This window comes from Ictidomys tridecemlineatus, chromosome 4 (assembly GCF_052094955.1).
Source record: "Ictidomys tridecemlineatus isolate mIctTri1 chromosome 4, mIctTri1.hap1, whole genome shotgun sequence".
Classification (NCBI taxonomy): domain Eukaryota; kingdom Metazoa; phylum Chordata; class Mammalia; order Rodentia; family Sciuridae; genus Ictidomys; species Ictidomys tridecemlineatus.
The window spans coordinates 107,756,558-107,770,191 of NC_135480.1; the positions used below are offsets into that span (position 1 = coordinate 107,756,558).

Here is a 13,634-nt window from a genome sequence, read left to right on the forward strand (position 1 = left end):
GATAAACCCAAGGCCAGCATCATTCTAAATGGAGAAAAATTGAAAGCATTCCCTTTAAAAACTGGAGCAAAACAAGGATGCTCTCTTTCACCACTTTTAGTCAACATCATCCTTGAAACACTAGCTAGAGCAATTAAACAGAAGAGAGAGACTAAATTATATAAATAGGAAAAGTATCACTATTTGCCATTGACACGATTCTATATCTAGAAGATTCAAAAAAACTCCACCAGAAAACTTCTAGAATTAATAAATGAATTCAACAAAGTACCAGGACATAAAATCAACACCTATAAATCAAACACATTCCTATACATAAGTGATGAATTTTCTGAAAGAGAAATTAGGTAAACTATGCCATTCACAATAGCCTCAAAACAACAACAGATTTAATGCAATTTCAATTAAAATCCCATTGTTGGGCTGGAGATGTGGCTCAAGTGGTAATGTGCTCACCTGTCATGCACAGGGTGCTGGGTTCGAACTTCAGCACCACATAAAAATAAAGATGCTATGTCCACTGAAAACTAAAAAATAAATATTAAAAAAATCTCCTCTCTCTCTCTCTCTCTCTCTCTCTCTTTTTCTAAATTCATTTGGAAAAATAAGAGATCCCAAATAGCCAAATCAATCCTTAGTAAGAAGAGTGAAGCAGGAGGCATCACAATACCAGAATTTAAACTATACTACAAGGCTATAGTTACAAAAATGGCATGGTATTGGCACCAAAATCAACATGTAGACCAATGGTACAGAATAGAAGACACAGAGACTAACCCCCATAAATACAGTTATATCATACAAGGCAAAGGCACCAAAAACATACATTGAAGAAAATAAATCTTCTTCAACAATGATACTGGGAAAACTGAAAAGCCATATGCAGCAAAATGAAACTAAACCCCTATCTCTCACCATGCACAAAACTCAAAGTGGATCAAGGACCTAGGAGTTAGACCAGAGACCCTGTGCCTAATAGAGGAAAAAGTAGGCCCAAATCTTCATCATGTTGGATTAGGCCCCAACTTCCTCAACAAGACTCCTAAAGCGCAAGAAATAAAATCAAGAATAAATAAATGGAATAGATTCAAACTAAAAAGCTTCTTCTCAGCAAAAGAAACAATCAATGAGGTGAAGAGAGAGCCTACATTTTGGGAGCATGTACTGTGGGGGGCAGGGATGTAATATAGAGAGAGAAAGCATGAGCACAGAGTCTGTGGGTTGTTAACCCCTTCCTCTCTTTGTGTTGTGTACTAAGCTGTCAACTGGAGTGGCCTAAAACTGAAGCTGATTGAAACAGTTCTCAGCTTCCCTTTACACCAGTATAATGTAGTTTACAATGAGAAATACTGTTGATTTGACTTTTTCCCACTGTTATTGTTTAGGTGTGTGGTGTGCCCAAACGTTCATGTGTGAGGAAATGCAAAAAGATTCAGAGGTGAAATAATTTGATTATGAGAAATGTAACCTAAACAGTTAGTTAATCCACTGATAAGGATTAACGGCATGATAACTGTAGGAAGATATGGTGTGGCTAAAAGAGGTAGGTCACAGGGAGCATGCCCTTTGGGTATATATTTTTTCCTGGTGAGAGGACCTCTCTGCTTCTTGATTACCATTTCCTTTTCTTCTTTCCTTTGCTGTGCCTTTCTGTCATAATTTTCCACCTCACGTTGAGACAAAAGCTATGGAATCCTCCAATTATGGACTCAAACTACGGAAACTATACGCCCTAAATAAACTTTTCCCTCTCTATGTTGTTCTTGTCAAGTCTTTTGGACACAGCAATATAAAAACGGACTAAAACATCTGCACACACTAGATCTATGCAATCCTGTGATGGAATTGCCACAAAGTTTTATGAGGGGAGTTCTATTGATTGGGCCCTAGGTTTAATCAGGCCCTAAGGACTTTGTTGGGTAGTACCTGCTCTAATGAGATTAGATCAGCATATCGCTGGGACCAGGCAGATTCTGATTCCTACAAGGTGTCTGGACCTCAGGATGGTCCCAAGAATTCTACTCATGAAGCAGAAGAGCCAATCCTCCACACACTCTGCTGCCCATGAAAATAGCCCTCCCAGGCTTAGTCTCTGAGTGCAACCATACCCACCTATTCAGTTTTCTGAATTTATGAATTGGTCACATAAGCCACCAGACTCAAGATGAAAGCAAGTTGCACTTTCTATCCTTAATTTTTCTGATTTAAATCCCCTTGGGTACAATCTTCTCTGTTCCTGTTTCACTCACATTCTGCTAAGCACACCCTAGGCCACATTTTGGGTGCACACTGGGACAGTATGTCAAGGTTTGCTATGATGTCCCCAGCTCCCGAGGCAGCAAGCCGCATCACAGTCTCCTCAAGGTGGCTCCTGCCTCAGCTCTGCACTTGGGAGTTGAGAAATACAAAGCACTTTTCAAGCACCATTTCACTGCCCAGCCTCTAGATCTCCTAAATCCAGTCTCCTTTTCTGATGTGCAGCTCTTTCCATGCCAAACCTGTCCATTATGTTTCTATGTGTTATCCCTCCCCTTGGTGTTGAACCAGCACCAGCAATGTTGCCACTGTCACAACTAGCTTGGCTCTAACCCAAAATGCTTTTTATTTCTTGTTCTTGTTCTTTGTTAAATGCACTCAGATTTCTGAGTCTCTAAGACACTCAGACTGTCCAATATTGAACTTTAGCAAATTTCTTTTCACCTACCTTACTGAGAAGCAGTACTCCTGCTGCTTGAATCCTTTCTACAGAGCAAATGGAAAAGCAAACTTTCTCTAATCTACCATCTTGAACCTCTTTTCAAGCACAGTATGTTCAACCTTGTCAAAGTCAATGATAATTTAACTCAAAAATCTTTATATTACACTATATTTTCATAAATTATAGAAATGAAAAATATGCATTTCTGGTCTTTTGATTTACAGGATTATATCACACTCATCTAATCTGCTATGAATGCTTAGAAATGTTGGCTCTTATATTTTTATTTTATTTATTTATATATTTATACCAGGAATTGAATCTAAGGGTGCCTAACCACTGATCCACATCCTTAATTCTTTTCCTTTTTATTTTGAGACAGGGTCTCACTAGGTTACTTACAGACCCGCTAAATTGTGAAGGCTGGCTTCAGATCTGTGGTTCTCCTGCCTCAGCATCTTGAGCTGCTGTGATTATAGGCATGTGCCATCACACCTGCCAATGTTTTTAAATGTAAATATATATCTGTGCTTAATAAGAAAAAATTAAATCTTTGTTTGCAAAAATTAAAGAGAAAACAGACTCTCTTTCCATATATTTGGGATGGAATCTGATATACTAACATTTTTTTTAATTTTTACTGAGAGTATTGTACATCTTTATGGAGTACATTGTGATACTTTGAGAAATATATACAATGTGTAATAATCAAATGAGGGTAATAAGCATTTTCATCTCTTCGAACACTAATTATTTTCATGTGTTGGTAATTTTGCAGTCTTCTTTTTAGTAATTTTGAAATATTTGATAGACTCATAACCAAGAGTTACCCTACTATACAAAAAAAACTAGAAGTAACCTCTCCACTGTGTGTTTTGGTACCCCTTATTAAACTTTTCCACTTCTTCTCACTCCTCTCTTTCCTAGTCTCTAGTTACCATTATTAATTCCATTTTTCTATGAGACCATCTTACTAGTGTCTACAAATGAGTAAGAACATGTAATGTTTGTCTTTAAGTGTCCAGCTCATTTAATTTAACATAATGACCTCCAGTTACATACATACTGCAAATGACTGGATTTTATTCTTTTTTATGGCCGAATAAATATCCCATTGTGGCATTATTTTTTAAATAAATAAAAAGCACCACATTATTTTATCCATTTATCCATTGAAGGGCATCTGGGTTGATGCCATATGTTAGCTATTATAGTGGGGGAATAAAAAAGGGGACGCAAGTATCTTTTAGGTATTATCTCCTTTGGATATATACCCAGTAGCAGAATTGCTAGATCATATGATAGTTCTGTTTTTAGTTTTTTTAGGACATTATGCTTTCCATAATGTCTGCACTAATTTACATTCCTGCCAACACTATGTATTTTTTGTGTTTTGTTTGTCTTTCTGATGATAATCACTCTGAGGTGAGATAATATCTCATTCTGGTTTTGATTTGCATTTTCCTGATGATTAGTGACATTGGACTTCTTTTTTATAAGCTTCTTGGTCATCTATGTCTTATTTATTTATTTATTTAGAGAGAATTTTTGATATTTATTTTTCAGTTTTTGGGCGGACACAACATCTTTGTTGGTATGTGGTGCTGAGGATCCAACCCGGGCCGCACGCATGCCAGGCGAGCGCGCTACCACTTGAGCCACATCCCCAGCCCCTGTATGTCTTCTTTTGAGAAGTGTCTATTTAGTTCTTTAATCCAATAGGGTTATTTATGGAGATTTTGTGTGTGTGTGTGTGTGTGTGTGTGTGCTTATTTTGTGTGTGTGTGTGTTCTGCATTTTTAGTTCCTTATATATTCTGGATGTCAATTAATTAGGCTACCAAGTAATTCTAAAGCTGCTATATGTGTAACCATATTTTGAATACAAAATTTAGGCCAGTGTCTATAGCAATTATTTAACAGGTGTATGGCTATTTAAATAGAGACAAAGTAACTAATCTTAATGGAAGTACATGAACTTTGGAAAAGGCAGAAGATCTTTTCCAACAAGTGAAAGCGAAATGGACTGAGATAGACAGCACAGGGAGGGGATCTCAGCGTAAGTGCCAGGTGACCTCAGCAGATGCTCCTACATAGGCCTTGGCATCCAGGATTAAAAATAAATAAAAACCTGCTGCTTATATCAAAACAAACATGAAGAAAATCATTAAAAACACGACTTTAAATTTACAAAGAAGATGCAAAAGATTGGTCTTAGTATGAAGACAGTATGTACATTTTTTAACATAACACTATTCTGATTATAATTTATGGGCTCACAAGTAGGGAGTAGAATTTCAAAAATTGTAAAAAGTAATACACATGAACTTAAGAGTGTTTATCTATAGTCAGAAGAAGGGGCAAGGGATGGAGGTCCGTGCCGTTAGCAGGTATAGTCAATCGTGTGTGTATGTGTTTGTTAGTAGAAGTAGCAGAGAATCGAGCAAAATATCTGAGACACCAAGAGTATGAAAATATTCAACAAAGAAGGAATGTGCAATTATTTTTAAGAAATGATTAGTGCTTAATATAAAAAGACAGAGGAAGGGAAAAGGGGAAAGTAAAAAGGGAAGGAAGAGAATTTCATTTTAAGGAAAAGTTATAAAGCTTCAACAAAATGGATTTCATCTTAATGTGTTTTTAGTGTGAATTTAATTTTCATTTCTAACACAAAGGAGTGCATCCCTAAGAATTAAAAATCTAAAGGGAAACATCAGACATGTTTACAGTTTATATATTTATATAGAAGGGCTTTTCAAACAGGATTCAGAACAAAGCTGGACAGAAATATGGGCCTGAAATCTGAGCCCAAAATGAGTTCCCCTTTTTTCTCCCACTGAATCTCTGAATTTCACACACACTGCAGCGGAATCGGCAAATTATACTACCACCACGAAACGGAAGGCCAAAATGATGCAAATGTCCCAGAAAGAAAAAATAAGGCAGAAGCAGCAATAAATCTCAACCACAGAACCAGGCTGCCCCCTGGGGGAGAGGAGGGGAGAAGATAATGTACTCTCCTTCCAGGTTGGAGAAAAGGTGACTTTTAAAAGATCCATGCACATGAAACAGGGATTGTTGAGGAAAGAGTAACAGGCATGGAAGGAAAGCTCAGTTAGCCTGATCCCTTTCTCCACTGCAGAGTGGACTCGCTCAAAGCAAAAGGTGGTCCAGTATTAGCCTCCTCCAATAGCCGATGCTCCATCTTTGGGGGAAAACAGGAAAAAAGAAGACAAAGGTCTCCCTTTACTCCCAAAGCAAGGTAGAAGTTTAGTCATTCTATGAGACCTCAGAGGACATGAGCAAAGTCAAGAAAAAAATCTTTCCCTTGCCTTCTTCAACAGTGGTCACAGTAGAAGCAGCAAAATTTTGTTTATTAACAATGCATTTTTCTAGTTTTATTTTTAATTGACACATAATATCTGTGAATATTCATGGGGCACAGGGTGACAGTCTAATATTATGTACACAACATATAATGAACAGATCAGGGCAGTCAGCATATCATCACTCCAAATTTCTTTGAATTGGAAACATTTAAAATTCTCTTTTCTAGATATTTGAAAATACAAAATTGATTATAATTCTTGTAAACCACAGTTATCTTGCCATTCAGTACAACATTAAAAGTTATTCCCTTCTGGACCACAATCTGCAAGAGTAACCAGACACCCAAACTGTAGCAGGTCCTACCTGATTGGCCTGAACACAATACAATCACCTCTACTCCACTTGCCATTCTGTCTGCCTTGCAGTGTTCAGAAAGCTCTGCCCCATCTTGATTTATAAAGGAGAAGAAATGGGAACTGTGGACAAGTACCTACAAACTTTACTAAGTCGACATGATGACATGTCAAGTAAATGACCTGGTACCTTTTCAATCCCTTTGGGTGATGAAAAGAACTTGAGGGTAAATAGATACCATTACTTCAGCCCAAAACATTTAGTTTCTAAGATTTCTAATTTCATATGTTCCCTGAAAGGCAAAGCTTGGTATATTGCCCTTTTACATTCCTGTTCCCAAATCTACTTATATCAACTCGTAACAAAATTAAGATTGTAGATAAAAATGTTGCTATGCCTTTAACTTGTGTTGATATGAGATTCAATGTAGATAGAAAAAAGATTTTCCAATGTAAATTGTGCATATGGAGAAATCAACAACATGAGGATAAGAAGGGTGTATATGTCAATATTTATATTTTTAATGAACTACAATTACAAAACATCCAAATATCCAATAATCATTAAATAAGCTTTCAAGTTGTAAAATCATTTTACATTTAGTTTACTTATAGATTAATTTTTAAAACTCAAATCTAGAATTAAAACAATTTTAGATGTAAGTGTTATTACAAGTGGTTTTAATTAAAAGATTAAATCAACTATATTTGTCAGTTACATTTGTTAGTATTTGTCAATACTACAGACCTACAAATGAGCCATTGATATCACAGCACAAGAACCAGGCTGCCTCTCAATCATTCTCCACTAGGCTGTGCCATTGACCCCAATATCATTCTCGAACTGCAGACAATGTGCTATGTCTGTGACTCATTTTCACCTTGTTGTTAATTATGTAGGGTTTATTAACATAGATGTAATATATATCATTCTATGCCCTAATGAAAGCATTCTGCATAATTACTAAAATATATGCTTTAGAGAAAATTTCAAGCCAAACAGTGTAAAAGTTTTTTAAAACCAGTTACTGTGACGAATATAAATTAAAAAAAAAAAAAACTTAAAATCAGCATACTACAGTGACGTGCCCACATCAATATTTACACCAGCTCAATTCACAATAGCTAAACTATGGAATTAACCAAGGTACCCTTCAATAGATGAATGGATAAAGAAAATGTGGTACATTTATTCGATGAAATGTTACTCAGCTTTAAAGAAGAATTAAATTATGGCATTTGCTGGTAAATGGATGGAGTTTGAGAACATCATGCTAAACAAAATAAGCCAATTCCAAAAATCCAAAGGCCAAATGTTTTCTTTGATATGCAGATGCTAATTCACAACGAAGTGGGGGGGGGGCACTAGGGAAGAATAGAGCTACTTTAGGTAGAGGAGAGTGAAGGGGGGGGATATGGGGATAGGAAGGACAGTAGGATGAAACAAACATTATTACCTTATGGACATGTATGACTTCATGACTGATGTGATTCTACAACATGGACAATCAGGAAAATGAGAAATTATACCCCACTTATGTCTGATTTATATCAAAGTGCATAAATGCATTCTACTGTCATGCATAACTAACTAAAACAAATTAAAAAATTTTTAAAGTCGTCACTGTTCATTAAGACAGTTCATGAGAATAACATTTCAAACCATTATAAGAGTGACAAAAATATTGGGAAACATAAATACTTAGCTCTCTGCTCTAAGGGCAATAATTTTAATAAGATTGAATAAGTTCTTAACTGCATCATTATTTTCTAAGGCTATTCTAATAAATCAAAGTTTTAGAACTTTTCAAAATTCATGATATCCTCATATAAACATAAAAACTGCAGGGATAATGTATCATGATCCCCTGAAAATAATACATTTCCTAAGAGACCTCTGTCCTGAACTCGTTCAAGATAGTGACAGAAAGTAGACCACATATCTTCTGCATAACACACAGGAAGAAAATTTTGTAAAGCACAATTTTCTAATTTTTTGTGGTTCTTGAAATTGAACTCAAGGTCTTGCACATGATGGGCAAATACTCTACCACTGAGCTACATGCCCTGTTCCAATTTTCTAATAATTTTGTTATGAATAACTCTTTAGTTTAAATTATGGCATTTTTTCTAACAGGATTGAACTACTATGGAAATAGTAATCTTTTAGAGAGGCTTGACGTGAACTCAGCCTCACCACTCCAAGAAAATGTTCACTATTTTAACAGATCAAGAGGGCAGTTTCCTTGTAGCTCACCCTATTTAAAATAAGACTTATCTACAGGTTCAAGACATTTTTCTAGTTAGCTGTTGAAGTCTTATAGATCATTTCTCTGCTATAGAAATCTTGCTCCATACATTATCACTATTGAAGTCCTAATATCAGTCTCACACCAAAACAACTTCCGGAAGCCCTCTCTGTTCCTTCACAGTCCTCCTTTCTTTCCTTCCCATTTTCCCCCCAACAGGAATCACATTGGGATCAAGTACTGGGCTCTGCGTCTTCAGCTTTATGCCCTTAAGCAAGTAACTTAATCATTTCTTCCTCTGGAAATGGTTTAATAGGATTTGTAAAGAATGGAGAATGATATATCAAATGAAAGTATTCTTCTGAGAGAAAAAGAAGTCAAAATTACACATTGAGAAGAACAAATCCCAATAGGGCAAAATTCATCCCATATATTTTTATTTGTGTTTTTTAAAGAAGGAAAATAGAAATTTCATTGAAAAGGGCAGAAACAAAAAAATCTTGACATTACACATCATACTGTAATCTAAGCCAGGAGAGAATCACTGTGCAATTTTAAAACAAAAAGACACAATCCACAGAAACAAGGAAAATAGGTGAGAATTTCATTTCTATTTATGAATAAATACAGTCAAGCTGTGTGTTCTCATTATGGGTAGGTTTGGCTCATCCAGCCTCACACAACCATTAGAATAGATCCTTAGTCAAGTAAAGCACACAGATCCATCATAATTGTACAGATAAAATTCCAAAATAGGAAACATAACCAAAAGAATGCTGAGAAAAGCTGAGCATGGTAGTGCATGCCTCCCAGAAGCTCAGGAAGCTGAAGCAGTCGGATCTCAAGTTCAAAGCCAGTCTCAGCAACAATGAGGCTCCAAGCCTTAAGGTTCTTAACTGCATCATTATTTTCTAAGGCTATTCTAATAAACTAAAGTTTTAGAACTTTTCAAAATCCATGATATCTTCATATAAACATAAAAACTTCAGGGATAATCTATCATTATTCCCTGAAAATGATACAATTCCTAAAGACCTCTGTCCTGAATTGTTCAAGATAATGACAGAAAGTGAGACAGTGAGACCCTGTCTCTAAATAAAATATAAAATAGAGCTGGGGATGTAGCTCAGTAGTTGAGTGCCCCAGTATCAAAAAAAAAAAATGCTGAGAAAGTGGCAAATTTTTTCAACATTGATCTTGTTCATGATTTTTGTCATCCCTTCTGTTTCCATATAGTTACAGATAATAAAACTCTTGAAACAGAAAATAGTTTTAATTGTTTCAGAAAAAAATATATGAACTTGTCAGAAAACACAAAAACCTTGGCTCTCCCTATGTGGAACAAAAAAAGATATTTTTAAAAAAATAAGAAGAAAAGAAAAAATATACAAGAGAAAAATAGGAGGCAATATTACGTTTAGGTTGGAAAATATATCCGGCCTGTGTCTCAACCTAGTAAGGGAAATACAGACCACATTGGAGCTACCATGAGACTCAGAATGAGTTTCAGTTCCAAGACTAGGCCCACACAATAGTACATGATGAGAAAATGAAAAATACTAAAGTAGAAGTCCTTTCCATACTATAGAAAGAAAGATGAAGAGAAGAAAAGAAATAGACAAAAATTGAGCTGGAGGACCAGGAGGGGGAGAAAAGACACATAAATGGGGACAGATACAATACATCCCTACTATTCACTCAGTTTAATCTGTTCAGGGTTCTCTTCAGAGCAAGCTTGACGTCCTTGTTCCTGAGGCTATAAATGAGGGGATTCAGCATGGGCACCACAAGAGTGTTAAACACTGAAAACACCAGGAAAAATATACGCTGGCCAAAAGACCCTGAAGATGATGGTTTAACATGAGTGAGCAGCCCAGATCCATAGAATAAGCCAACAGTTACTATGTGAGAACCACAAGTGCTCATGGCTTTGGACCAACCCTTAGCTGAAGACATATGAAGGATATTGTAAAGAATCAAGGCATAGGAGATGAAGATAACAAGGCTAGACACAATAACAACAGTTGCCACAACAACAGAACTCACAAGCTCATTGGCATAGGTGTTGCTGCAGGAAAGCTGAAGAAGGGGAAAAATCTCACACATATAATGGTTAATGAGGTTAGAATCACAAAAGCTGAGCCTGATCATACACCCTGTGTGCACCATGGCACCAGCAAACCCCATCAAGTAAGAACCCAACATCAGCAGAGAACAGACCCTAGGGGACATGACCACCCTGTACAGCAGAGGCTGACAGATGGCCACATAGCGATCATAGGCCATGGCTGTCAGCACATAGCACTCGGAGTTCACAAAAAAGCAGTAGAAAAATAACTGAGTCATGCATCCTGCAAAGGAGATGATGTTCCTCTCTGAAACAAAGCTCATCAGCATTTTAGGAGTAAAGACAGATGAATAACAGAAGTCAATGAAGGACAGGTTGAAGAGGAAAAAGTACATGGGGGTGTGAAGGTGTGAATTCAGGAAAATTAGATGAATTAAGCTTAAGTTTCCCACCACAGTGACGGCATAGTTCACCAGGAACAGGAAGAACAGGGGCAGCTGCAGCTCAGGTTGGTCTGTTAATCCCATAAGGATGAACTCTGTCACAGAGGAGTCATTTTCCATAGCCATTGGCTTCAAGGATGAGACCTGTAGAAGAATAGAAGTTGATGCTAAAAATGAACCCTTACTATTTAACCCCAGAAGGAGATCTAGAAATGCTAGTTTCCAAGCTCAAGTTTTTCTGAAGACACACAGCAAAGCCTCCAAAACACAAGATTTTTCTATGCTGATCCTTGAAAATTCCCCATTTCCTTTTTTGTCTATGTCCAGGAATAATGCTAACTGACCTCCTAGTGCCTCTGAAGAGCATTTCTTTCTTTCCCTTCACCCAATCTTCACTCTGGCTGAATAGCAATAAATAATTGATATTCTTCAAACCCATGCTTTATATAGCTTTGGGCTTGAAGGGAAACTTTTACAAAAAGATGGTTCAGTGCTCACCTCGTTTCCCTGGAGGCCTCACTAATGCTGAACATCAAGGGCCTTCCTACCCACTGTCCTAAGAGAACAAATTCCTCATGATGAGAGAGATAATAGCAATCAGCTTAGATCTGTCTCCCACATGCTAGCAGAGCAACTCTCAAAAATATACTGAGATTTCTATTTGAAAATATCTACAGAAGTTTCTCTTCACTTGCAAATGGAAAACAAAAACTTCACATGAGCGCCTCCAAAACATAACCTCACTCACATGGGAATCTATCTCATGTCCCCTAGAAAGTTAATTAGAAGCACAGAGAATTATGCTCTCCTTTACAATTTCTTCCCAAATTGGATGAGCACCTTGAGGTTAGAAATTAATAAGCCGGCATTGGGTCTTTTGAGATTCAAAGGGAATACTCAATTTGTAATTTCCCAATAGGAATTCCTGATCCCCAGGGCAAAGTAGGGTGTGGTCTCCATGGCCATTCCCCTCATCATCCAATGCAGAGCTCTACAGGAGGACTATCCAGGGTATAGTCACTTTCCAGTTCCAGCATATTCCTTCAGGCTAAAGGATTGCATTAATAAATTTTAGACCATAGATTTAAAACTCTACATACTTTGGAGTTCATACTAATGAAGAATGTTGTAGCAGAGAGTCTCAAAGAATAGGGGTAAGTTCTTAAATCAGTCTGAAGTTAAATACAGACTTTGAATGTCCTAACAAAGAGACTTTCAACAAATGATAGAACTTTTCTGACTCTTGTTTATTCAAATACAACTATAAATGCCTATGTTTGTCCATATAATGAGGTCCATAAAATGCTATCTTATTGGGTTGTTGGAATAACATGATTCTGGCAAACCATTAGCTTCTTGCCTGGCATATAAAAAGACCTGATAGTACCACTTACATATTCCTCTGTGCCACACACATGTTCACATACACTAGGGTTTCTTATGCCTGGCACTACTGATATTTGAAGGAGGTAGGCTTAGCTGTAGGGCTGTCGAATGCACCACATCCTTGGCATTTATCAGATGACAGTGATAGCCCTTCCATGTGTACATATGCAAATAAAATACTAATGTGATCATCAAATTTTTCTATAGATACTGTGAAATGTCCCTGGGGTAGTCTAGAAGTTCTGAAAACAATACTCCAATGGCACTTTTGCATGCAGAGTAATTTGAACTGAAAGACATTTGAAGTGTTATTTCTGACCTTTTCTCACTTCTTTTCCTATTTTCATTAATCCCCCAAGACAGGTCACAGAAAATAACAATTACTTTCCTCAAAGTAGGCAGGTTGAGAAATTAGAACCCCTCTCCCCAAAGTAAGCCATGAAGCCTAGAAATGTAATTCTAATCTTTTCTCACCTTTCTTTGTAGGAGCTGCACATAAAGTAATTCTCTGATCTTCCTGGTGTGAGGGAAGACCTTAAGATCCTTATGCCACAAATTTCCACCTCCATCTTCAAGAGGAGGGAATGCCACATAAAGACTAAGAAATAGAACACACAACCTTCCTGAGATTCTTCTTTTATTCAAGTATATTATATGTAATCTTTTTTGCCAATCACATTTCTACATGGCTGTCCATTCTTTATCAAACCTAACCATAAATACAGCAAATCCAAGTCAAATCTCCTCAAGGCAACCTGTGCCAGAAGACACAGGGAGCTGATAGTACAAGGACATAAATGGTTTCATATTAACCAGGCAGGGTTTAGTCTTATTGTGGGGCTGTGTCTCTCTCCCAACATTTGTATTGCTTGCTTCTGCTTGGTTTTAATCTTATATGGGCTCTCCAATGCAGTGAAAAGAGATCCAACAGAATTGTTATCAATTGTACCATCAAGGAGAAAATAAAAGATTTTTTAAAAATAATTTTCTTCAAAGATTATGGTAAAATGACTATTATCAACATATACTTGTCCTCAAGGTTTGGCATGTGCTAATCAGACAAGATTATACTATGTACAGCGTGAAAATAGTCTATCACAATCATACA

The 13,634-nt window shown here is 36.8% G+C and overlaps 1 protein-coding gene across 1 annotated transcript; it reads right to left on the reverse strand.

Annotated features, from left to right (window-relative positions):
• Positions 1-10,327: 10,327 nt before the first annotated feature.
• LOC101954414 (olfactory receptor 8C8) lies at positions 10,328-11,290 on the reverse strand. Its single transcript, XM_005339562.1, has one exon. It carries the CDS (start codon positions 11,264-11,266, stop codon positions 10,328-10,330), a length of 939 nt encoding a protein of 312 aa, XP_005339619.1. The 5' UTR covers positions 11,267-11,290.
• Positions 11,291-13,634: the final 2,344 nt, after the last annotated feature.